This window comes from Saimiri boliviensis, chromosome 10 (genome assembly GCF_048565385.1).
Source record: "Saimiri boliviensis isolate mSaiBol1 chromosome 10, mSaiBol1.pri, whole genome shotgun sequence".
Classification (NCBI taxonomy): domain Eukaryota; kingdom Metazoa; phylum Chordata; class Mammalia; order Primates; family Cebidae; genus Saimiri; species Saimiri boliviensis.
In genome coordinates this window covers 66,687,405-66,715,332 of record NC_133458.1, presented here as the reverse complement: position 1 = coordinate 66,715,332, position 27,928 = coordinate 66,687,405, and the positions used below count along the sequence as shown (strand labels likewise).

Here is a 27,928-nt window from a genome sequence, read left to right as displayed (position 1 = left end):
AGAGACAGGGTCTCCTTCTGTAGACCAGGCTGGAATGCGATGGTGCAATATGCGTGCAATGCAAGGTGCTCACTGTAACCTCAAATTCCTGGCCTCAAGCAAATCCTCCCACTGCAGCCTTTCAAAGTATTGAGATTACAGGTGGTGAGTCACTGTGCCTGGACCCTACTCATACTTTAATTTCGATCTTTGGAACAAGGGAACAAACTGTTACTGAAGGAGTCTGGGACGTCCCATCAAATAAATGAAAACACTTGCCAGTAGCATTCCAGTTGTGAACAGGAACTGCTTGTCGTCTTGCATAGAAATACACACGATTTCTGTTCAAAATGATAGTGAATTTAGGATTAGGCTTATTTTCAGAATAGTAAAAGTGAAAGGCACTATTTTTTTTCATTAGATTACATTTATGCAATTTTAAAATTTTTAATATTATTTATTTTTGAGACATAATCTCTGTCACCCAGTCTGGAGTGCAATGGCATGATCTCAGCTCACTGCAACCTCTTATCCTATTTGTGGGTCCTGTCTATCTTATCTACAGTTCCTTGTTATAAAAACTGTGTAATCGGAACCTCCTGGGTTCAAGAAATTCTTGTGCCTCAGCCATCTGAGTAGCTGGGATTATAGGCACTTACCACCATATCCAGCTAATTTTTGTATTTTTAATACAGACGGGGTTTCACCATGTTGGCCAGGCTGGTCTTGAACTCCTGGCCTTAAGTGATCCACCCACTTCAGCCTCCCAAAGTACTGGGATTATAGGCATGAGCCTCAGCACCCGGCCTTATGTAATATTTTATCATTGCTTTATTAAATTCTTATTTTATCACTCCACCAGGAGAATTAAAATATTTACATAAGAAAAGCAATGAAAATAAATGGAATATAATTGATATTATCAATAAGCTAGCAATAGAATTAACAAATGCTTGTTTACTTGTCTGTGTACTCTTACTAAGTTATAAGTTTCATGAAGGCAAGGATTTGATATTTCTCTCTCTCTCTTTTTTTTTTTTTCAGACAGAGTCTCACTCTGTCCCCCAGGCTAGAGTGAAGTGACGTGATCTTGGCTCACTGCAACTTCTGCCTCCCGGATTCAAGCAATTCTCCTGCCTCAGCCTCCTGAGTAGCTGGGACCAGATGTGCATGCTACCATGCCCGGTTAAGTTTTGTATTTTTAGTAGAGATGGGGTTTCACCATGTTGGCCAGCCTAATCTCGAACTCCTGACCTCAGGGGATCGGCCTGCCTCAGTCTCTCAAAATGCTGAGATTATAGGTATGAGCCACTATGCCCAGCCTAATCTTTCTTGCTTATTGTTGTATCCCTATGACAATGACACTGCTTAGTAGTTAATAAACACTCAAAAAATATTTGCTAAAAGAACAGATAAGAATCAAGGAGGCATCGAGTACATGGACAGTGAAAACTTGTATTCTTTAACATTTAGAACTTTTAAAAGTGCTTTGATTTGTATAATCGTAACTGTGGAATAATATTAGATCAAATGTGTCAATAAGTATTTTGATATTTCATTGGTCATTCTAGGATATTTTTAAAAAGGAAAAAGTCATGTTTCTAAAACCTAACCAGGATCTTTAGTTTATGAAGTACAGTAAGTCCTTAAGAAGATAAATTCCTCTACAGAATGCAGTGCTTATTGAATTAATAAGGTCTATAAGATTTCTAGAAGAAATTCAGAAAGAAGAGCTGGTGGATACACAGCAGAGTTAAACTAGAACTGAGTACAGTTGTTGGACCATATTTGCAGAGAGCCTTCAGGGTTTTTCATTAAAAATGCAGATAAAAGAAGCTTCAGTGATGGATATTTGCTCAGGCCCTACACTTACGGGCAGAATTTGCCACTTTACTCATAAGCACTATATAAAAAAGTAATGACAACAAGGAGCCAGGATCCTAAGAAGAAAATATAAAAAAGAAAAGAAATTACAAAACAGCCTCTTTTCGCATATGTAATGTGCCCTATTGGTTCTTCTTTCTGATTTGTATGTGTGTATGTGTATATGTGCATGCTTGTTTTAGAGGGAAAAAATAAGGAATACCTTCCATTCTATCCTAACTTGTCTTTGTATGTTAATAAGGAAAAGACCATCTCTAAGCCAGAAAAACACAGAGTTCTTGACCAAGTTGAGGTCTTAAATAAGCAAGCAAAACATTGGCTAACCCTTATCTTTTGTTTTGTTTCGTTTTTCTGCAAGCACTATGGTGACTTACCTTAACTTTTTATAAGCACATTTTACTTACCAATGGTCCTATAAATGTGCATTTATCTTATTTTGGGGTCCTGTCTATCTTATCTACAATTCCTTGTTATAAAAAGTGTATAATCTGAAGAAAGAAAATAATACCATACTGGGATGAAGGAGAAAAAACAAATTTGTTGATATGTATGGACTATGCAAATACTTTCCAAATCTTCAGTGAATCCCTTTGAAAAATTTACTTGAGGAGGTACTCCAGCAAAAGGAAAAAATGAACGTAAAAAGAGGAAAATACGAGACCCCCCAAATTCTCCTAATTCAGTAGAGCAGTTTTTACTAGAAACTAATTTTTACATGTTAGAACAGGAAGTCAGAAGACTTTAAGAAGAATGTCTGTAAGAAGAAAACGAACATTTTAGCAGATATAAAAATGAGTGATCACAGTGGTGGGAATAAAGATACATGTGTTTTTGTTAATGAGAAATAATGAAGATAATTTAAAATTCTAGAAAGTATAAAAGCTGTATAGGAAAGTCACAAGTAGCATGAAGTCAGCTGAAATATAGCATAACTTTGTGAAATAAAGAGTAAGAAAAGAGAATCTATTTGATCTTGACACTTGATAATTCTTTTTCTTTTTTTTTTTTTTTTTTTTAAGACGGAGTTTCGCTCTTGTTACCCAGGTTGGAGTGCAATGGCGCGATCTCGGCTCACCGCAACCTCCGCCTCCTGGGCTCAGGCAATTCTCCTGCCTCAGCCTCCTAAGTAGCTGGGATTACAGGCACGCACCACCATGCCCAGCTAACTTTTTGTATTTTTAGTAGAGACGGGGTTTCACCATGTTGACCAGGATGGTCTCGATCTCTCGACCTCGTGATCCACCCGCCTCGGCCTCCCAAATTGCTGGGATTACAGGCTTGAGCCACCGTGCCCGGCCGATAATTCTTTTTCAAGCAATATAGGTTAGTGGCATAAAATTATATTTCCTACTTCTTTAATGAACAATATTTTTATAATCATATATAAATGTGTGTTATCATTTTTAGTAGTTAACAAATTTTAGACTCAAATTATAGAGTAAGCATTTTGAGATATAATTATAGCCACAAAACAGAATGTAAACATTTGACAAGGTCAAATTAATGAGAAAGCTTATAGAGTTTAGGAGATAGAGGAAATAAGTATAGGGATCCAAATTTTTTTATCTTTTATGGCAGAAGAATTGAGATATAGAAACAAAGAATTAAATGGATTACTCAAAGTCAAAATAATAGCAGGAGAAATATTAGTAATCTTGATATCTAATAACTAAAAATAATGAGAAAAAAAGTAACAACCCCCAAATGATACAATAATACCTACTAACAGCAAAATAACAAAAAATGTGTATAGTACAAAATAAATTTTTCTGCTTTGATAATGGGGAGTCAATAGATAACAACTGAAGTTAATAAATCATGAAAAGAAAACATAACCATCAAAATCAAATATATAGAGGTAACTACAGAAGAACTAAAAATAGAACCATACTAAAAGGATTGCTTCTGTGAAGAAAGTATTAGAGGTGGGGTGAGGGATGAGAAAGTTAAACTTTTCTTTTTCATTTTACAATTTTCTGTACTTTTTGGATATTTTTTCCTTACCATGTAGATATATTATTTTTATTACATAAAAAGGTAAAACATTTCCTGATGACTAGCTTAGCATTCTCTTCAACAATATCCCAAAGTGCATTCTTACTAAGGATAAAATGAACATACTCCTGCAGGTAAAAGTGATAGACGCAGCAGAACCAAACTAATGCTGTAATTAATATTGCAATGAGTAGAAGCATCACGATTCCAAACATGTCAACTGAAATGTATAAAAAGAAACATATTTTAAGTTAATAGAACATCAGTAATTTCTGCTATTTTCATCTTTTCTAATATCATGCAATGTGATTCTTTAACAAATGATTATTGAAAGTAATGATACAATAACATACATTACATATTCCAATAAAACTACCATTAACACAACAATCACATTTGAAAATAATCTGGGTTGCTAGAGGAGGTAACATTTGATTTATTTATTTTTAAATTGGTAAACTACTAGGCTACTGGTTTATTTTTTTCATTATTTTACCTCTAAACTCATTTCTGGTACTATCTTAATAGATAAAACAACAAATCCCTCAGGCTGTTATAGCTCTAAAGATACATATAGATAGCAGGGTATGGTTTATTGTTTGAATTTCAGCAGTCCATTACCAAAGAGACAACCAATGCTTACTGCGAAAGCATATTTCTACCCCTTGTGAAGTTTTTTCCCCCTGTCTCAGTAAGCACTATGTAGTTTATTAGCTTGGTGTGTTGTGAAATGAAACTAGAAGGGCAAACACGAAACTGGAGACTAGAGTTTCTGTTCATACTAGTTACACAAAGTGTAACTTTATAAGGCAAAAACACATATGATTTAAATATAACTGATAGTACCTGAAAGAAACAGAGATTTGAGGGCAAAATTTGTATCTTTTTACTTCAATTAAGGAAAAAGGAAGACAATTGGTTGTTCTAGATTGGGTTTTCCATATAGCTAGGATTTACCTAGAAAGTTTTTTGTTTCAACTCTTTAAGAAAACTTTTAAAATGGTAGTGGTATGTTTTTATGCCTTTGTCAGTAATGTATAACATACCAAAAGTCCAACATTTGAGTATGACTTAAAGATTCTTTGATGCTTAATATTTGTCCAGTCCTAGTGAATCATTATTCTGAATAGCAATTCTCAGTGTAGAATATATTAGCTGAGAAAATATAAATTATAGCAATATATCTAGACACAATATATCCTCGGACAAGGACTAGCTTATTTAAAAATCCTGGAATTCCTAAAGCGGCATAAGAATACAAACATCCTTTAAGTGAGTTATGGATATCATACACCAGAGATTTTTAGAAATGGAAATTTAAAGTATTTAGCAACTGGTATGGCAAAGGATCCACCAATCAGAATGAACGTTGACTTAATCTGAGTGAATACTTGCTGCAAACAACCAATAAGCCTATATTGGGAGGAAAGACTAATGAGCATCCCTGGACTTGCTATGTTTTTATTTTTATTTTACTTAAAGTTCTGGAATACATATGCAGAACGTGCAGTTTTGTTACATAGGTATACATGTGCCATGGTGGTTTGGACTTGCTATATTTTAATATGTAAAGCAAATGTAATAATTTATAATCCTTCAAGTGTTGCAAATTGCTAGCATTTGCAAGTTGACTGAAATAAAGAACATAAAAATTTAAATAAGGACAACTCACCTTTACAGTTTAACCAATATACAGAACTGAATCGACACCCAAAATATGGAAAACAATATTTTTTGCATGCCTTTTCTTCACTACACCAAATACACTATATTTGGAAAGAGAGAAATAAAAGTGTTGTCCAAGTATAATAACCACAATCCCAGGAAGGTTTCAGTACTAATTCAATAAGCATTCAATACATAATAGCCATTATAATAATAATAATAATTATTATTATTATTTGTGCTAGATGCCATTGGTGACTTGAGATCTCCCTTGTCAAGCCCATGTACCCAAACCTTGGCTGTCTCTGGTGGGGACTCAGAAAATTATGGAAAAGAAACTCCTTCGATAGCAGCTAGACTGGCGACCAGCAACTCACTGCCCAGCCAGGAAAGTCAACAATGTATTACAGACTCAGAACATACTATAGGATTATTGGCCACTATCTTTCTTTCTAAATGGGAACCTTTACTGCTGTTATCCTGCTTTATCTATTCTATTGAACAGTGGGTCTTTGGGAGTTGGTTTAACTAATTATATAGCTGACTTAAAGGAGTGCCTGAAGCCGTATTCAAACACAATCAAGAGTAATGCACATCTCTCTGAGATTTCAGACTTAGAGCTGGGGACAGTAACTGATAGTGACTTTGAATAAGTCCAGTTGCAGTTGAGATTTAGTTGCATTGTTTTGCCAGGAGCATTTTTTAAAATACTGGGATGGGGAAAATAGAATATGCCTGTCCTCAAAGGTCAAGGGCAGGCATCCCCAAACTTTTTACACAGGGGGCCAGTTCACTGTCCCTCAGACCGTTGGAGGGCCGCCACATACTGTGCTCCTCTCACTGACCACCAATGAAAGAGATGCCCCTTCCTGAAGTGCAGCGGGGGGCCGGATAAATGGCCTCAGGCGGCCTCATGTGGCCCGCAGGCCATAGTTTGGGGATGCCTGGTCAAGGGTGAAAAATGGTAGACTAAAGTCGTTTATTTTTAAAATCTGCCTGCTACTTTGTGTCTCCATTCTTCTTTTTCTGGTAATCACGCCTTCATCTACTGAGGAACTCTTCCCCAAACCTTGTGTGGTCCTGTGGCTGCCAATAAATTTTGCTTACCCCATTCCTACTATTGGAATGGTCTTTTGACCAAGGCAGTAGTCCAGTAACCAATGCTGGACCAGACAAAAAAACCCAATAGGGCCAATCAGAATCTTCTTTGGAGTTGTATACAGACATTGGGTTCAATCTTCAGGCAGCCAGCCTCTTTCCCAGCTGTATGGAGAATGCCTTTTTACCACAAGAGAAAATAAAATCAATTCCCAGAGGGAGGCAGAGCTGAGAGATGAAAGGAAAGAGGAAAATGGGAAGGACATCTTTTGGTTCAGTTGTGCAAGAAGGCAAGGCCACACCTGGTCTTCCCAATATTGTGAGTCAATGAATTCCCCTTTTTATTAAATTAGTTTGAGTTTGGTTTCTGTCCCTTACCACAAAAATATGTGACTAATACCTTAACTAAACCTAAAAAGTTATCAAATACCAGAACTTCACATTGCCCCCAAGAACAGTATACTATATTCAAAATTCCTGAATTGGTAATGTATAATTTAAGGTAAATCACATGATTTTTTTCTTGTAGTTAAGGAAATTAACCCATATAAATATGAAGCCATCAGCATCTTTGGAGTTTGACAACTTAGAAGCCACCTAAAAGGCTTTAGGATGATGGTTAGTATTGTTTCATGGGAAAATTATAGTATTCATTTTAGGGTAGAACTGTTTTATTAAGTTTATATGGACATTACAATTGCTATTTTAATAAAAAGATCATTAAAATTAAAACATGCAGAAAGTGGGAAGGTACATAATAATGTTTAGTGGTTAAGGCTGTATAAATCAAATGGCTTAATATTATATCAGCAGTTGGGGGATGGGGTGTATAGAAAATCTAGGATTGTTCCAGGTGAAAGAAAAGAATGGAGAGCTGATGGGGGAAAAGAAGAAAGAAAAAGCCAATGATTTCTAAAATTATGAGAGAATGGTACCAGAAATAAACAAGTAAAGAACATGAGCTTCTTTGGGGAAGGCAGAATTATAAATTTAGTTAAAGAAATTTTGAGCATGATGTGATTTAAAAAATAAAAATAAAAAAAACTATCCAGAGAGAAATGCCAATCAAGCAGCTGTAAGCATCACTATTGGGGGTCATTAGGTTTAAGGATGTGAATTTGAAATTTCTTTTATATGAAGGTTGTGGTAGAGACCAGAACTGTGGAAGAGGTGGCACGAGGAAGTGTGAAGAAATTCCCTCATTTAGGAAAATAAAGAAGAGGAATTGGTAAAGGAAACAAAATGATGAGGGAAGAAACAAGGCCTGTATAAAGCCAAGACCACCAAGGAGGGAGCAAGTTTCCAAAAGGAATGAGTGATTAATTTGAAAGCTTGTTGCATTTGGTTTGAATCTTTGTAACCTCTAAATCAGGTTGCTAAGGATTAAATCACACTGTGTGATAAGGAAGCAATGGTAGAATAAGCACAGAATAAGTACTTCAGCTTCTAGAAAGAAAAAAAGAGAAGATTTGGTTTGGTTTGTTTTTTCCATTTTGTCTGAACTCAGAAGGAAGCCAATGCGCAAAAACAGGCTGGATTTGTCATAGAGGGAACAAGGAAATGAGAAAGGTTTTGAATTTGTGAACGTGCATGCGTTTCCGAGTATGACACATACAGAGAGGTGAGCACCTCAGAAATGAGAATAGACTTCTCAAGGGGAAGGTGAATATTAGAGAAAAGATACTGAATTGGTTCAGATGAAAAATAAGGAAATCTGAACCTGCCAGATGGTCTTAAAATTCTCAAGGAAAGTCAGACCCTGAAAGGAGGATCATGCCAACAGCAGTAAAGTGCTGGGAATAGTTGCCATGGGAAATAATCCACGACATTGGTTGTCCATATATTTTTTTTCCAGCAGAAGGATTCCCAACAGGTGACATCCACATGTTCACGGGAATATCCAGATTTGGATCTATCACCTTCCACTATCCCCAACTCCATACCCTAACACACACACACACACACACACACACACACACACACACACACACAATTTTTCAGAAAAATAAATATCAAAGTGGGCATCTCTGTGGGTTGTAAGAAATGACATTTATAAATGCATTTTACAAGCATATGAGCAATCGTCATTTGCTATGAACTGTACAATAGATAAGGTAGGCTGTGGCAGGTTCAACAAATCCCACTGGGCTTGCTATAACTTGACTCTTTTTTGTCTCAACCAACCATCTACATCAGGTCACAATTAGTAAGAAAGATGTGATTATGGAGAAAACCTAGAATCTATTCCAATATTTTATTTGTTTAAGTCAGTTGCAAAAGTCAGTCTTATGATGCTCATTAGCAAAAAGCAAAAAATGTGCTTATGACAAGTCTCACCATTGTGACACCATAATTGAGAACTCTGGTTCCAAGGATTCAACAGGGAAGCATAATGACTTTGAATGGCAATAAAAACATAGATAACGAGATGCTTCCTTCACCTTTTTTAGTTAGCCTGATTTTTACAATTTTATTTCTAATAGAAAATATCAACAAAAATACAATATGTTTTTCATATGCTATGTTTATGAGTTGTGTGCGTATCAGGAGTTGTAAATGTGATTTTTATGACTGAGTTTTTGGTAAGAATGCTTTCTAACTCTAGGAAGGCTAGTCCTATACTATGAAATCACAAGGAAATGTTTCAAATAGAATCTAAGGAAGATTCCCTTTCAGTTAAGAAGCATAAGCATATCATTTATCATCCAAATTGGAATATTTTGGAAAATGAAAAGGAGCTGGTATATATTTTCTCCAGGTCAATGGAGAAGTGGGCATAAAGTAGCACAACATACAAGACATCTGTTCATCCCTTTTTTAGTCTAAAAAGAGCTTAAATATTCTTGGTTGCTTCATGAGTTAACATCTTATAAACTCTGGCACTTTCTCTGGGAGTATAGGGGGTGGTAGAAACTACCACTAAGAGCTTTGCATCCTTCCAACTTCTGGGAGAGCAGGGGATATTTTTCCAAAGGATAACACCCTAATTCTATGTTGACCATGTGGAATTATCTCTTAGTTCATTTCTATGAGGTACTGGAAATATTTTTTAAATTACACTCAAATACACATACTCCCAGTGTTTTCATAATGACTGATTTTTTTAAAAAAAAATTAAATTCTCTACCTTATTTCATTATAGAGTGTAGTGAATTAATTTACCCTTCTTTGTGTAATCCCAGCTACTCAGGAGGCTGAGGCAGGAGAATTGCCTGAACCCAGGAGGCGGAGGTTGCGGTGAGCCGAGATCGCGCCATTGCACTCCAGCCTGGGTAACAAGAGCGAAACTCCGTCTCAAAAAAAAAAAAAAAAAAAAATTTAACCCTTCTTTGAATGGGTCAAGAGTTAATTCAATAGTTATTGAATGCTTGCCATGTGTGGGAAATGTGTGAGGTGTTAGATATGCAAAGATGAATAAAACATGAACTCTGTCCACAAGGAGCTGACAAGGAAAAGGCGAACATAAAAATAATTCAAATAACATGAGTTACAATTCAAAAATGTACATGTTCAAGTCTGAAAGAGAGGTATAGGGGAAGTGGAGGAGGTATTCTTACTCTAAAAGGAAGAATAAGAATAAGGAATGTTGGGTAAAAATGATAGCAATGTTATCAGTTGGGGAATGATGTTTATATATAAGGCCTCAATTTTTTCCATAAAATTGGTGATGAATACATCTGTTGATGTTTATGGGATGAGGGAATTGCTGCTGTGGGAAATTTTAGGCATTGTTGCTAACCAAAAGCAAGGATGGGTAATATTCGGGCTCAGGTGAGATCAGAAATTGTGGCTTTGTAGTTGTATTAATGCAGATGTTGATGAAATATGCTCAAGCAGCAATCAGCTAGTAATGCACAGCAAAGGAAAATATAAACCAAAGGACAAAGGACCAATCAGAGCTGTGGAACGTGGATCCAGAGCAGTTAAAAAAAAAGAGGGCGTACGCATTGCATGCCTGTATCACAACATCTCATGTGCCCCATAAATATGTACACCTACTACGTATCCACAAAAAATAAAAATTTAAAAAAAGAAGACAAAGCCATTAAAGTAGACATAGTTTTTACAACTCCCAGGGAAGTGATAGATCTAGGTAAGGAACATTGCTGGTTGCTAACATCACCAAATGCTAGACAATAAACCTTATCTGCCTCCAAGGGCCTCTCATCATGAAGCATTCCTACCAAAAAATTAAACAGAATCTGATAAAGCCTTTATATCTAATTATCAGTTTATAAGTACAAAAGAACAGGGAAAAAGAGGAACATGACAAAAAAAGTGCATCACTGGGATGTGACCAGCAAAATCCAGACTATGAGAAAGCAGAGAGGACAATCTAGTTTCTCCAACAAATAAGTTTCAAAAAAGAAAAAAAACAAGGAAGAAGGAACATATAGATTCAAAGATACTTATGATATATATCAGCCAACTGCAATGTATGAATGTGATTCAAACAAACAAAAATGACTCAACAAGACAAATTTATTATTTTCTGGGTGTCTGATAATATTAAGAAGTTGTTAACTTTTAGGTATGATCATGGATGAACTTGTAATATTTTAAAGTAAAATGTTGATTAGAGACATATGCTTAAATATTTTAAATAAAATGATATGGTATCCATATCATTTGCTTCAAAATAATCCATTTCAGGGGGAAGAGCACATATTAGAAAAAGGTTGGCCAAGATGGCTCTTGGGGGTATAAAGTTTTATTATATTGCTTTCTTCACTGGTATATTTGAAAACTTCCATTATAAAACATTTAACAACAACAAAAACTGGAAGAATATTGCATTCAGGTGAACAGCCAAGAGAAGTCATAGGAGGGAAGACAGTCCATAGGAGAGGGCCAATAAACTGAAGGGAAAAAAAGAGTGTTAAAGGAATGGAGGATGGCCTTGTCTTCTTGAGGCCAAGGAGTAGGTACAGTGTAAGGGAGTGAGAATACAAACGCCAATGTAGATTGTGCAGGGTTCAGGGATGCCACAGAAGTGATGTCTTACTGCACAGGGTTGAGGAAGGCAGAACACTGAGACAGAGTATGCCTGGGTCATTGCTGGCTGTGGAAAGCATGTAAGGCAATGGTAGTATGAATTGGGTAGAAAATTCCATGAGCTATAAGCCCAGATCCATTAAAGCAGATGAGTGATAGACATTTATCTTCTTAGAGGAAGATAAGACAGGGCAGAGGGTGTATATCCAGATTACTATGAGTGATACCAACTCTAGAGTGTGCCCTTTTCTAAGTAGTGATTTCAAGCTACTGTTTTTAGTGTTGTCAGTTATCCGATACAAGTTAGACTACAGTGATTTTTATGAGGGTTGCTGCAAGCCTGTCTGTGACACAAGGTGGTCATTTCTCTCGTAACTTAAAGCATTTCTGCTTTCTCCCAAATCTGAAATGAAGAGCAATGATTTCAGACATTTAATCATCAAAGAAGAAGGCTTTAGCTACACTGCGGTTAAGGACTGGTATGTCATTCTTTCTAGTCTTTAGGAAACAGAAGTGGGAAGGAAATTGCCACCACATCTCAAAAGATACATCTTTTCCTTTACTTACAAATAATTATCCCAAAATTTCAGTATAATTTTTTCAAGCAAAGAATTATTTTCTTTTTGAAGTATAATTTTCCAGAAGGAAGTACATGTTTGTACTCAATTATCTCCATTGTTTATTTCAAGATCCTCAAAGAATGGTTTGAAATGCATAAATAGATCTTAATAACTGTTATGAGACATTCCTGTTATAAAAATTGTGTAAAACAAAGTTTAGCTTATCTTTTAAATGACAACTGTAAATTGTGACTTTGTAACGTTCCCAGAACAATTTCCTCATAAGAAAGTTAACTTACTTCCTTATCTTTTGTGCACAACTGACAACTCTTCTTAATAGCACATCCTACAAGAAAAAAATATTAAATACGAAAATAAATTCAAATCCTTTTTATTGCTCAATTTTATGTAAAAGTGCATTTCATTTAGTCATTTCTGTTTTAAGCCATATTCATCCATACTCCAGCATTTTACTTCATTATTTTCATGTATCTAGACATTTCTTCCACCTGTACTTTATAAATATATTTTCTTAATCTTTTCTCCTATTTCTTGGAAAAATACGAAATGGCATCATATAACTTTGATGAGCCAAATTCTAAAAAAAAAACCCCAAAACACAGTAAGGAAAAACAAATTGGCAACACTATTGTATTTAAAAATATCATGTGTTGTTTTTCAGGATGGTATTGCCAAGATATTCCTACTTAACTAGTTAACCCTTTAAATATTTTTTTAAAAAGGAATTCCCTATCTGTTTTTGCCACAAAGCTTTAAAAAATTCTCCAAAATGAGAATTTTTATTCCGCTTGTTTTATGGAAAAGCAAACAGTATGATTTATATTTGAAAGTTCTAGAATAAAAACTTGGAATTTGGAAAAAAGCATTTCAATGGCTTATTTTATTACTGCAACATCTTCTTAAATAAAGGGTCTAGAATTAATGTCCTAGTTGTTTTGTGATACAGCAAAAATAAAGTCACTCTCTATTATTTTGGGGACAGAGTTCATAGGCTCTGTGGGAAAGGTCAGACCTTTCTATGTAATTTCATATTGTTTGATTGGATGCAGATCTGATTGGGCTGGGGAAAAATTTTTACAGTTCAGCTTTCAAATTCAGTTCTATTGAATGTTCCTTCCTCCTAGCTGAAAGTATCCTTGAAATACCCATGGGAAAGTTGAGTGAAAGAAAAGGCAAGGTGAATGGGAAAGATTCTGCTGCCTCAGCTATGTGAAGAACAGCTGGCCTCAGGCTCCTTTTGGGAGGCAGAAGCAGGGAAACAGAGGACACATGACTTGGCCACTGTTCTCCGAGCTCTACGTGCTTCCCACAGCTTTTTTGTAAACTAAAGATTTTATTCTGGAATAATTTCAGATGTACAGAAAAATTGTGAAGAGTCTACAGGGAGTTCCTGTATATCCCTCACCCAGTTTCCCTATTGCTAATACCTTACACTACCATGGTACATTTATTGAAAGTAAGAAACTAACACTGGCACATGACTTTTAACTAAACTCCAGATTTTATCAGGATTTCGCCAGTCTTTACACTAATGTCCCTTTCCTGTTCCAAGATCCCATCCAGAATACCACGTTGCCTGCCACAATGTCTCACTCTTGCCTTGTTTTTCATGACCTTGACTCTTTTGAGGACTACTATCCTTAGTACTTTCATATATTTTGTAGAATGCCCCTCAACAAGGATGTGTCTGATGCTTTTCTCACGATCAGAGGGGGATGAGTTTTGGCGAAGAGCACTGTAGAGAGGAAGTTCCCTCCTCAACACATTATGTCAGTAAATGGCCTGCTCTGGTTCCATAATAGAGGTTTAGATTGAGCATTTGTATAACTAACCAGCCATCTCTTTAATACTCATTTTTGCCCTTCTTGGAAAACTAATGAGGTTACAGCTGACCTATGTGCTACATGAATCAGTAGGTTCTTTTCTTCTGTTCTATTCCTGAAGAAAGAGGTTCTAGCTATTTCCATGGCATTATCAGGTACCAGATTATTTCGCCCTAAAGCCCTGAGGTTTGATTATATGTTTTCTGTCTGGTTACTTATTTGCTCTTGATTACATTTTTCATGACTTCTGCGTCATTTCTCCTAGTTCTCTTAGAACATCTCTGGCCATTCTTTTTCAGTTTCTTCAACTAGTTCCACTTCTACCAATGTCTGAAATGTTGCTATTCCATAAAGTTCCACACATGATCCTCTTCTCCCATGAAGGATCACAATTTCAAATTCCTAGAGATGCCTGGCATCAAAATATATTATGCCAAATATCAAAACAAAACTTTTTATTGGTACTATAATAAATTTATAATACAAATAAAGTTTATCTTCAAGCAAAAATTTTTCAAGAACTCCTAAGAGAAAAAAAAATGGGGAGTATATGAAAATAACAAAATTTTATATATTAAAATTCTTCTTACATTTTATTTACCTAATACATCTATTTAAAAACTGTTGTTAGGTGAATAAAAATTTGGAATATGCCATCTTGGTGTACTGTACTTTATGTCAATATGGAATATCACTTTTTCTTTGCCTTAATAATTTTTTTGACTTGAACTCTATTTTGCATAATATTGCTACACTTGCTTTCATTTTCAATAGCATTTGCAAGGCATATCCTATTCCATCAATTTATTCTTTATTCCTTTATTTCCTCTAGTGGCCTCAAAATACATATTCTATTTCTATTCTTGAGCTGTTGCTTTAAAAATTTGGGGCAATATTTTATATGCATCTTTCTATCATCATTTAATCAGGATCTACAGTCTCAACTTAGACAAAGATCCTAATATGTTTTTACTCTTCTCTCTCTCCCCATACCACTTCCCAGTTAAATAATTTTAAATATTTAATAGTAGTTAAACTTCCATATGATTTCTATATCATATGGATTTCAGAAATTAGATAGAATGTTAACTGTTATTAAAGTTATTAATGATTATTAGACATTTAAATTGCTGTTGACTTACAATAAATTATTTAGAATTAATTTTTCATTTTGCTAGTTTATTTGCTTACTACTCTTTCTTAATCCCACTTTTTCCCCTTGGATTCTTTTTTCATTTTGCTGGATTATATTCTTGAGTATTTTTTTAGATGTCTGTGAGTGATAAACTCTGACTCTTTAAGTGTCTAAATGTTTTTATTTTGTATACCGTCTAGAGCACAGCTGGCTTAGTCTGTTAATATGTTCTAGTTTCAACACCATTTTCTTCAAAACGTTAAAGATCTATCTATCTATCTATCTATCTATCTATCTATCTATCTGTCTGTCTATCAATCAATCAATCTATCTATCTGGAGTGTCTCTCTGTCGCCAGACTGAAATGCAGTGGTGCAATCTCAACCTCTGCCTCCTGGGTTCAAGCAATTCTCCTGCCTCAGCCTCCCAAGTAGCTGAGACTACAGGCACACATCAACATGCCCAGCTAATTTTCATATTTTCATAGAGACCGGGTTTCACATCATATTGGCCAGGATGGTCTCAATCTCCTGACCTCGTGATCCACCTGCCTCAGCCTTCCAAAGTGCCGGGATTACAGGCATGAACCACCACACCCAGCCCAAAGATATTTTTCTGTAGATTTTTCTTTCGTTAGTTCCTCTCTTCCATTTCTTTCCTCCTGAAACTCCTATTACATTAGTGTTGGCATGAACTCTTGTCTCTTTTTTTCTACAGACTCTCTATCTCTTGTTCTTCTGAACTACATTCTGAATGGCTCAATTATTGAGCTTGCTAATTCACTCTTTAGGTATGTTTATGCTAATTATATTTTTAATTTCCAAGATTCATAACATTTTCCAGAATAGTCTGTTCTCATTTCATGGATATCTCCATGAGAATATTAATGATAGTGTTGAGAAAGGCATCCATCCTAGACACTGAGCATCTCCGAATTTCCTTGCTGAGTATGCCAGACTTCTTGGGATAATCATCCTCTGACCCTGCACCTATTCGGTATCTAGTAACCTAGTCAATTAAATAGGTCAAGGCAACCACAGCATAACTATAGTCACAATTACTCCCTCGGGACTAGATATTTCACTGCTTGCTAAAAAAGTCACAAGCTCTTAGCCCTGGGTTCCTTAGCTGCAGTGCAACTGGCTGTATTCATAGCCACAATCTGAGTGTTCCATGGGACTTGGGGGCAGGAGAACTGGTGCCACCATGCTTATGTTCCTGCTGTTGGCTGCGTTATGAGTAATAAACCATCTTGCATGGATCCATTGGGTCTCACTGTCTACTTTTAGCACCTATGGAGTTGTGGCAAGTCAATCTACTTACTAGCTTAGTCATTTCCTTTGGAATCTTGTTGGTCCTTGCCATTTTCTATAGGAGAAATCTCTAATCTCAAGGTGCTTTTCCCCCCTCTATTAAATATGTCTTTATAAATTGGTTCTTTCCTTTGTTGGATTTCATGATTCTTGATTGTGTTAGCACAATCAAGTTGGGATTTAGGTGTATGTATATAGGCTATTTCCACCTCTGTGGTGTGGGAGAGGATTGGGACGTGCTGCCAGGTTCAGTGTGTTGGTAGTATATCTTTCCCTGCCTTTCCAGGCCAATAATTCACATTCATTGTTAACCTGGGGCAGTTGCCTCTGCGACTCTGCTGCCTACTTCTTGAGACAATTGAGAAGGTGGAGAGGCAACCAGCTACAGTGCTCTAAGCTCTCAGCACCCCGGTAGCTGCTCCATAACTCCCTCATGCACTTTATATTCAGTGCTTCTGAGCTTGGAGCAACTCCATAATACACTCTTCCATTAGTCTGCTCTTATGTGTGTTTTAGGCTGTGGCCTTCTCCATTAGTCTGATCTCAATTGCTTTCTGTTTTTCAGGGATTCTTAACATTTTCTGGTCCTCATCTTGTTTTCCAGCACTGTCATAATATGTATCTCTATCTCTACATCTGTATCTAGTCACGTGCTACATACCAATATCTAGGTTAACAGACTGCATATAGGATGGTGATCCCTTCAGATTATAATACTGTGTGTGTGTGTGTGTGTGTGTGTAATTGTACTTTAAGTTCTGGGGTACATGTGCAGAACGTGCAGGTTTGTTACATAAGTACACTCATGCCATGGTGGTTTGCTGCACCCATCACCCCATCATCTATATTAACTATTTCTCCTAATGCTATCCCTCCCCTAGCTCCCCATCCCCCAGCAGACCCCTGTGTGTGGTGTTTCCCTCCCTGCATCCATGTGTTCTAATTGTTCAACTCCCATGTATGAGTGAGAACATGTAGTGTTTGGTTTTCTGTTCCTGTGTTAGTTTACTGAGAATGATGATTTCCAGCATGGATGAAGCTGGAAATACTGTATATTTTTACTGTGTCCTTTCTGTGTTTAGATAAGTTTAGATACACAAATACTTACCATTGTGTTACAATTGCCTGCAGTATTCAGCACAGTAACATGCCGTATAGGTTTGTAGTCTAGGAGCAATAGGTTAATTTAGCCTAGGTATATAGCAGACTATACAATCCAGTTTTGTGTAAGTATACTCTATGTCATTCACATAATGATGAAATTGCCTAACTATGCATTTCTCAGGGTACACCTCTATCATTAAGTAACACGTGACTGCATGTTTATTGAAAACTTATCACGTACCAGGCAGTGTTCTGAGTGCATAACATAGATTAACTCATCTGGTCCTCACAATAACCATTTACAGGAAGATACTGTTTTATTCTCATTTGACCGACAAGGAAATTATGACACAGAAAGCACGCGCCTAGTAAGCAACAGAGCTGGGAGACGTCCACGCAGTGTGAGTTTTTCTGCCTCTCTGGCAAGACAGGTACTATCAGAGAGGTGCAGCTAAGTACAGGAGCAACTCTTCACTCAGATTGGGTGGACTAAGGAAGGCATTATAGAAAAGGTGGAATTTGGCCGGGCGCCGTGGCTCACGCCTGTAATCCCAGCACTTTGGGAGGCCGAGGTGGGTGGATCACGAGGTCAAGAGATCGAGACCATCCTGGTCAACATGGTGAAACCCCGTCTCTACTAAAAATACAAAAAAATTAGCTGGGCATGGTGGCGCGTGCCTGTAATCCCAGCTACTCAAGAGGCTGAGGCAGGAGAATTGCCTGAACCCAGGAGGCGGAGGTTGCAGTGAGCCAAGATCGCGCCATTGCACTCCAGCCTGGGTAACAAAAGCGAAACTCTGTCTCCAAAAAAAAAAAAGAAAGAAAGAAAGAAAGAAAGAAAAGGTGGAATTTGATCTAGGCCTCTCAATATCAGAATTCAGTTTTATACCAAAATTCAGCATAATATCAAATTTCCCATTTCTGCTAGTGGCAGAAAACTATAAACTTGCAAAGTTAAGTTCAGTCAATTAATTCATCCTCCTTTGAGTAAATATTAAGTGAAATTTAGGGTTCACTTCTTCCCCCTTTACTTTGGGGATGCTATACTTTTCTGGGATCAAAGGCTATGTGTTACCCTGGCACTAGGGTGTGACCGGCCTGAATCTCCTCCTCTTCCTTGCTAGCCTCACTGTGTGAATCTCATCTGTCCCCTTCTTAGGGAGTGTCATGTCTAGCATCTGCAGTCCTGCTGTGGTTTCTAGATGTGTGGTCTAGTATCCTCCGGGAAAGACCTATCCCTCTTCAATTCTGCCAGCTCTCGCAAAAGCTGCCTTGCCTGTACTCCACCCCTATGTTGGGAATTTTACGGCTTTTTACTTTTTTCTTTTCCCTACAAAATTCTTATGTCCAAGGGATTCTGACATGTAGTCCTTGAGTTCATTTGCTTCTGTTACCTACTGTTTGAGAGCCACATTAGCCTCATATTATCTAAGAGACGAGTGGACTCGAAGTAAACTCTAGAAAGTGAGTGACGAATTCCTAATGTTTTCAGGTTCTCCTTCAACCTGCCTGAGATTTTTATCATTACCCCTTTTCTTTACCTCAGCCAGAGTGATATACTAGGTTTCTCCCCTGGTTCCCCAGCAGCATTTAAACCTTAGCGTCAATGCTCTAATCCTCCTAATACCTGCCTGATAGTCAAAATCTTAAAGTACTTTTTGTCTTAAAGATAGTTATATGAAGTTAAGAATCCAACCAGGAAAACGGAAATCACTTGTGTATACATAACACTAGGAACTTAGTACTAAAATTGGGTATGCAGGGGATGAAAGAGGCTGAGAAGTCTGCCAGTGGAAAGAAAGTGAAGTCCCACCTCCTCCCAGATAAAGGCTCCTCCTAGGCTAGAGGATGAAGGAATAAAGTGGCTACCAGAGACCACCATAGTAAGTAGGCTTAGAATATGTGACAAATATTCTTGGTGTGTTTACAATTAGCAGAAATAAGCAAATGAAGAGAGAAAACTCAGAAGCTCTGCCTTATATTCAAATTTATTTCCTTGGAGCAATCCGCCTTTTCATCTCATTCTGATATCTTACTATCTTGACTTTGAAGCTTGCTTCACTGAATCTATTTCTCATTTGATTGTTTTCCAGTTCAAAGCATTTGCAGGGAAATTTTCATGTTACCTGAGTTGTGTTTTCTTCTAGGGTAGATTATTTGGTGTGTGTTGTGGGGGTGGTTTGCATGCTATCATAAATGCCTTTATTTATTTTGCTGTGCAAGGTTTACATAGTTGCTATATTGTTTCCATTCTACTAATGTTTATGTAGCTCTGTTCACACTTTCTATTTGTTCTGACATAGTGTACGTGAGATCTTAACCTTACCACTACTCTTGAGATTTTTTTTTTAAGAAGCTACAGTTTTATGGCATTTTATATTCTATTCACTCCATTGTTTTCAGCATTTGACAAGGGGGAGAACTCAGATGAGGCTGTGCCAAACTTTGTTAGAATATCTGGCTCTGCTCTCTCTTTTGAGGTTTGTCATTTTCCAATGTCAAAGTTTGCTAGAGCTTATCAGAGGTGTTTCCCATTTCCACAAAGGGGATCTCTTTGGACTCCAGATCTGCTCTCAAATCCAGCTTATAACTCAGGAACCTGAGTTTCCATCAGAGTCAGGCCCTCTCTCTTTCGGTCCTCATTCCACTTACTTCTCCTCAGTAGCCATTTTTTCTTCTCATCTTTAGAATAAGATACAGAATAGGATACCCACTCTACTTGTTTCTCTCTAGATTTGGGAGAATAAATAAAAATTCTTGGATTACAGTGACTCGCTAGTTACCTCTAAGGGAGGGAGTGGTAACATTTGGAGTCTTGCCATGCTGTGCTATTCTGTTCTGATCCAGAATTTTCCAGTTCTTTCCTTAGCTGCTACTTCTTTTTTGCACTATGTTCCTTTGTTGTCTGGTTACGTCTAGTGAAAAAATTTCTCTGGGTTTTAGTACAGTTTTTAATCCATTCATTAGATTCTAGAAAATTAACCCAAAGTTCCATCAAGTGCTTACTATAATTTCTTGAGATATTGATTACCAAACTCTCAAATGTATATGAACATCAGAGTTAGAAGCCCTGGGGATCAAAGCAACCTGCTTAGAGGGGGTCTCACTTGATGTACAATCCTTCACAAAGTCCTGTCTGTTGCCTGTCACTTAGGGAAAAGTCCAGGATGCAGATGAGGATCTCAGTGAAGGCTTCGAAGCTCCTTCTCAGTTTTGGAAGTGAAAAGTATCATGATGTCTAAGAAACCATTTCTTTATTAGATGGGAAGATTAAATGCAAGCACAAACGGGAACTGGCCTGAGCCTAAGATGCAGACCCTCAGGGGACGCCCTTGACAGGTTGAACCAGGCTTCCCAGGCAATAGCAAGCTGTTTCCTCAGAAACAGGGACTCCAGTTGACCAGCCCTCGAATGGGCTAGCTAGCATCAGAAACTTCACTCTTTAGAGATTATCTTATCTGTGATTTTTTATTTATTTTATTTGTTTGCGTTCTTTCTTTTTTTTTTTTTTTTGTTCTTCATTAGCATTTTGATAAAGTCTTTTGAAAATTTCCATTATGAGTCCATTTTGCTAGGGAACAAAAGGAAGAATTTGTTTCTATGCTTGGGCCTATGCTTTTGGGTGCTGTGTGTTGGGAGAAGGGGCCAGGACGGCACTGGAACACTGTTTATCTTAGAGTATGTACAGGGGTGACCAAGAGGTTAAAAAAGAGAAATCCGTGGGAAAGACGAAACCAAAGAAAACAAGCTAGGTCTGTTACTTCAGCCTCCCCCAATCCTACCCCCTCAAAGGAGATTCTTATTTCAGTGCAGTACTGAGAACTATGGGTTTGGTTTTAGTAAGGAAGACTGATTTGCTCACAGATACTAACATTCTTTTCTACTCTGGAAACCAGACAGCAGTAATTATTCAGTCTCATAGTCTTTGTAAAAAATGGCAATCTTGGCTTTACATGGCATTTTCCAAGTAATTCAAATTCTGTTCCTTATTTTATCTATATGGTTCCAATTTAGGATACTAAAAACCTTATTTCCAGGTTCATGAATTTAACTTAGCATGACTTTTAACATTTCAAATTTTTTTCATTTGGGGAGGGAAACCAAGAGAAGCCTCCAAACTGAAGTAATTTTTTTTTTAATGAAAAAGAATAAAGGATTTTATTAGCTAAGACCTTTAAAAACTAAAAAGGAAGAGTTATGACCATTGAGTGGGTCCAATTAGAACAAAATCCAATGGCTTATTCACAACAAAAAGCTTACATGCCATAAGTCATGCAAAAAGTGAAGTGGGAGAAGCCATGCTTTTCTTCAAATTTAAAACTGTTTGAATCCACCTTTCATATTTCAGATAAAGCAAATTAATCTGAGTCCAATTTAACCAAGTTTCACCAAAACCATCTAGAGCCTTTAAAATGTCTTCCCATCAAAAACCAAATGACAACTTTTGAGATGATAGTTTTAGTGCACCCGGATGACACAATTAAAAGGAAAAACAATGCTGGAACACGTGGGGCACTCGACTCAGGGCTCTAGATCACTCACCCTCTTCAGTTCCATCTCTTGGTTTCTGATTGTTCCTGGGGCTGTAGAAAAAACCATTCTCTGAGAAGCTGATAAGCAATTGGATGAGAAAGAGGGAGAGAAAAATTGGCAGGAGGATCTGGCCCCATGCCCGCAGCCAGCACATCTCTCTTTAGACCTAGTGATCCTTGCCACTGGGAACCTGGCAGGTACCAGCTACAGTGTTGGACACTGAGACCCACTCAGGGACTGTGACCTACTACAGCCCCGGGTCCTATGGCTGCCACTTTCAAGCCCTGGACCCCAGCATAATCAGCAGAACCTTAGAATCCCTAATGTTCTAGCCAGAATGTGGAACGTTCATAGCACAATCCTGGTCGGCACTGGGCTCCAGCTTCCTGGGCCCTGAATATCATGTACAGTAGGTTCACTGGACTTGACTGAGGTCTATTTCTGCCAAACCAACACCTTTTCCCTACTACAGTGTTGTTTTTGGAGAAAGATCTGTATTCTAATTTCCACTACAAATATGTGTACAGCAGTTGCATTCTTCCATGCCGCCTTTTCTCTGATGTAAATGAACTTACCACCCTTGGCACTCCATGGGAGTGGTTGTGCGATCAGTGAGTGGTGAAGTCATGAAACTCACAGCTCTGTAAACTCTCAGTCTTGTCCCTAACTAGCCTGGTGATCCTCTTGACATGCTCTAATGCAGTTTTCCAAAGGTAAGTATGTTTTGGATAGTACACAAATGTCTTTTATTTTCATAGTTACAAATTTATTTTAATGAGTACCGGAAAAAGATAACCAGTAGTTACACTGATGCAAAAGCAACAATATATGCTTTTAAAATAAATCTGTGCAAAAAAGGACAATTTCCAGAAATATAAATAGTACACAACTTAAATGATATGGAAAAAATTGGGGTGGTAGTTCCAGAATGACTAAAATTTGGGCAATCTTGCCTCAGTGTGTGTGTGAGGGAAGGGGTAGAGGTGGGTGATGAAAACTTGTTCTTGACCAGGGATTGTCTTGTTTTATTTTTCAAGAGTGATGAAGTGGGGACGATCACTTGAGCCAAGAAGTTTAAGGCTGCAGTGAGCTCTGATTGCATCACTGCACTCCAGTCTGGGCAACAGAGAAAGACCTTGTCTTGAAAAAAATAAAAAATAATAATTAAAAAAATAAGTGATGGGGTTGTCCCATAGAAGTCCTGGAATATTGATCTGGACTGCCTCCTGAGGAATATGGGTCTAATATGGACAATAAAGATGGAGACGGATAACATGTGCAAAGTTCCAGGCTACTTTTTCTTTACCCATTTGCAATGCAGAGGTCAGACAGAGGGTAATTAACTATAACATAAAAAGTGCTTTTGTAAACTGACAAAAAAAGGACAAACGATAAACAATAGGAAAATAGACATGGGATTTGGGGAATCCATTGGCAGAAAAGCAAATCCAAGTAGCCAGTGAATACGTGAAAAAAAATAGTTTAAAAACACTAGTACTAGGAACTAGGAAATTATAAATTAAAACTAATAATGAGCTATCACTTTGTAAACATCAGGTAAGCAAGCATTTAAAAAGAAAGCTAAGATATTGTTGATGAAGTTGTGGGGGGAAAACGTACTCATAATTTTTGGTGGAACTGTGAATTGTTATAGTGTCTTTAGAAAGCAACCTTTACAGCAGTCATTAAAATGAAAAATACACATATTCTATGTGCATATTGTTTCTTGGAGATCTGCCCCTCACTGCCTCTCAGTTCTCATGTTATGGGTGGAGTTCCAACTCTTACCTTGGAAGTAGAACATGAAAACTACACCTGAGCAAAGCAGGTCATAAAACTTCCCTGGCCACCATGCCTGGCTCAGGGGTGGGCACAGAACCTAGGCTGGCCTAATCCAAGTCAATCTCAGAGCTTTTGCTAGGAATGCTAGGATAAAGATGCCCATCTTCCTCTGGATTCAAACTTGAAAGGACCTAGTCTCTCTAGCTGCTAAAAGCTATCATAAAACTATGTAGAAGCTGGGCACGTTGTCTTACGCCTATAATCCTAGCACTTTGAGAGGCCATGGCAGGCAGATTGCTTGAGTCCAGGAGTTCGAGACCAGTCTGGGCAACACTGTGAAACCCCGTGTCTACAAAAACTTAGCTGGCATGGTGGTGTGCACTTATAGTCCCAGCTATTCTGGAGGCTGAGGTACAAGGATCACTTGAGCCCAGGAGGCAGAAGTTGCAGTGAACCAAAATTGTACCACTAAACCCCAGCCTGGGAGACAGAACAGGACCCTGCTTCAAAATAATAATAATAATAACAAAAGATTATGTGGAATATGTCCATGAAAATGCCCAATGCCCATATCAAAGCAAAATTGACTGATGGACTCAGCTAGTATGCCTCAGATTTATCCACCATATTCATCCCAAAGCCATGCTTCCTACTAGCTACTCTCAGCCAAGACTAAACATGGATGAGGTACTAACGTGGGATACTTTTAGTGGGAAATTTTGGCTTGAGAATTCCCCATCAAGGTGGTTGAAACTTTCTTAGAATTGTACTGCAATCTGAAATTCTACCAACCAAATTCTCCTTCTTCCTTTCCTCTCTTTTCTTCACCAGTGTCAGACCTGCATTGATGTTTGAAGGTTCTCACTTGCACTAGCTGCTTCCCCTTTATTTGTTCTAACTGTTTTCCCAGTAAACCTCTTGGACTTCTAATCCCAGCTTAGCAGATCTCAAAGGGCCTGAGCTAATACAAATGCTTGTGAGAGTGTTCTGAGAGAACCAGGTAAAATTTTGAGATTTGTTTGCTTACTATCCGACAGGCAAATAAGATACCATATTGTGCAGTATGTAGAGTACGGATAGCTCCTAGAAAGAGATGGCACTGCTAAAGACTTCATGGTGATGAAATGTTTTCTATCTAGGAAAACAAACTGGTAATAGGAAATCTCCTGGTTGATGTAATAATCAAAGCATTTGAAAGATATAGGGGGACAGTGCCTGCAAGAGTTGGTTTGTTACTGAGTAGTACTGATGCCTTGCAGAGGGACAATGAGAAATCATGTACCTTTGACTGGCAGTTAAAGGTTAAGTATGAAAGCTGGAAGATATCTTTGGCGGCCCTTATCTCCTGTGGTGGAAGAGTAGACACAGCTATCAGCAAATTGAGGATATGATCGTTACAGAGCTCTAGAGACATTTAGATGATACCAGCCAGGAGGGCTGTATGCTAAATATCAGAGCTTTGGTTGGGAAAATGTAAAATCCTGAAGCAGCTTCTGCGGTGAAACATTTTACTTTACTGCTATGAGAACACCACTATCCCCATGGATGTTAATGAGCTCAGCTCTGTGACTGTCTCTACTGCCAGTTTTGGCCTGCAGAGAGAAGCTGCTAAATTTCTAGTGAGACTGGTGCCCTTCTTACCAGCACATTCCTGATGCAATTCTGAAATCCAGCAGGGCAGTCAAATCTTAAAGCTCCAAAATGATCTCCTTTGACTCTGTCTCACAAGTGGTTCATGTTAATTCAAGAGGTGGGCTCCCACAGCCTTAGGCAGCTCCACCCCTGTGGCATTGCAGTGTACAGCCCCCTTCCTGGCTGCCTTCATGAGCTGGCAGTGAGTATGTGTAGCTTTTCCAGGTGCAAGATGCAAGCTGTTGGTGGATCTATCATTTTGTGGTCTGGAGGATGGTTGCCCGATTCTTGCAGCTCCACTAGGCAGTGCCCCAGTGCAGTGGGGACTCTGTGTGGGGGTTCTGACCCCACATTTTCCTTCTGCACTGGCCTACCAGAGGTATTCCACGAGGGCTCCATCCCTGGAGCAAACTTCTGCCTGGACATCCAGGCATTTCCATACATCCTCTGAAATCTAAACTGAGGTTTCAAACCCTCAGTTCTTGATTTCTGTGTACCCACAAGCCTAATATCATGTGTAAGCTGCCAAGGCTTGGGGTTGCACCCTCTGAAGCAACAGCCTGAGCTCTACACTGGCCCCTTTTAGCTACAGCTGTGATACAGGGTACCACATCTCCAGACTGCACAAAGCAGCAAGGCCCTAGGCCTGGCCAAAATCACTTTTTGCTTGTAGGCATCTGGGCCTGTGATGGGAGGGGCTGCCACGAAGACCTCTGACATGTCCTGGAGACATTTTCCCCCATCATCTTGGTAATTAACATTTGGCTCCCATTACTTATGCAAATTTCTGCAGCCAGCTTGAATTTCTCCTCAGAAAATGGGGTTTTCTTTTCTATCACATTGTCAGGCTGCAAATATTCTGAACTTTCATGCTCTGCTTCTCTTTTATACATAAGTTCCAATTCTATACCATATTTTGTGAATACATAAAACTGATTGCTTTTAACAGCACCCAAGTGACACCCATTGAATGCTTTGCTGCTTAGAATTTTATTCCACTAGATACTCCACATCATCCCTATCAAGTTAAAATTCCACAGATCCTTAGGGCAGGGACAAAATGCCACCAGTCTCTGCTAAAACATAGCGAGAGTCACCTTTATGCCAGTTCCCAACAAGTTCCTCATCTCCAGCTGAGACCACCTCAGCCTGGACTTCATTGTCCATATGACTATCAGCACTTTGCTCAAAGCCATTCAACAAGTATCTAGGAAGTTCTAAACTTTCCCATATCTTCCTGTCTTCTTCTGATCCTCCAAACTGTTCTAACCTCTTCCTGTTACCTAGTTCCAAAGTCAATTCCACATTTTCAGGTATCTTTACAGCAGTACACAACTACCTGTGCCAATTTACTATATTAGTCCATTCTTATGCTGCTATAAGGACATATCTGAGACTGGGTAATTTATAAAGGAAAGTGGTTTAATTGACTCACAGTTCCACATGGCTGGAGAGGCCTCAGGAAACTTCTAATCATGGCAGAAGGAGAAGCAAATATGTTCTTCTTCACATGGCAGCAGGAAGAAGTTCTGAGCAAAGAAGGAAAAGCCATTTATAAAAATCAGACCCTGTACGAACTTACTATCATGAGAACAGCAGCATGGGGATACCACCCCATGGTTTAATTACCTCTCACTGGGTCCCTCCCACAACCCATGGGGATTATGGGAACTACAAGTAAATATGAGAGTTAGGTGGGGATACAGCCAAATCATATCACTCACTTCCCAAACTTGATTTAATTTTCAGATCCAGACCCATTGAATGAAGAGGTGGCCAGGTCCCTAGAAGGGACTCTGTAACATTGCTACAAATATATATTAAAATTCTACCAGTCCTTCCGCAAAGGAAATTACCACCACTTACTAGGGTATCTGTACACTAACAAAAGAAGAATACCTGACATTTTTTTTTTATTGCATTTTAGGTTTTGGGGTACATGTGATGAACGTGCAAGATTGCTGCATAGGTACACACTTGGCGGTGTGGTTTGCTGCCATCCGTCCCCTCTCCTGTATCTGTCATTTCTCCCCATGCTATCTCTTCCCACCTCCCCACCCCCCCACCCCTCCCCCATTTCCCCCCAAACGGACCCCAGTTTGTAGTGCTCCCCTCCCTGTGTCCATGTGTTCTCATTGTTCAACACCCACCTATGAGTGAGAATATATGGTGTTTGATTTTCTGCTCTTGTGTCAGTTTGCTGAGAATGATGGTTTCCAGGTTCATCCAGGTCCCTACAAAGGACGTGAACTCATCGTTTTTGATGGCTGTGTAATATTCCATGGTGTATATGTACCACATTTTCCCTATCCAGTCTATCATCGTTGGGCATTTGGGTTGGTTCCAGGTCTTTGCTATTGTAAACAGTGCTGCAATGAACATTCGTGTGCACGTGTCCTTGTAGTAGAA

General features: G+C 38.2%; 2 protein-coding genes across 3 annotated transcripts in view; both read right to left on the bottom strand.

Moving 5' to 3' along the window:
* The window catches only part of CDK14 (cyclin dependent kinase 14), a 689,971-nt gene extending 662,927 nt beyond the window's left edge, over positions 1-27,044 (bottom strand). For both annotated transcript variants that reach the window (XM_074379395.1, XM_074379396.1), the window contains exon 1: positions 26,955-27,044. The gene's annotated coding sequence lies outside the window, so the exon portion shown is untranslated. The remainder of the gene's footprint in view (positions 1-26,954) is intronic.
* PTTG1IP2 (PTTG1IP family member 2) lies at positions 138-26,960 on the bottom strand. Its single transcript, XM_039472618.2, has 5 exons — positions 22,115-26,960; positions 12,476-12,522; positions 5,531-5,624; positions 3,985-4,078; positions 138-329 (listed from the first exon to the last, which is right to left on the bottom strand). The coding sequence occupies exons 1-5, from the start codon at positions 22,257-22,259 to the stop codon at positions 170-172; spliced, it is 540 nt and encodes a 179-aa protein (XP_039328552.1). The 5' UTR covers positions 22,260-26,960; the 3' UTR covers positions 138-169.
* Positions 27,045-27,928: the final 884 nt, after the last annotated feature.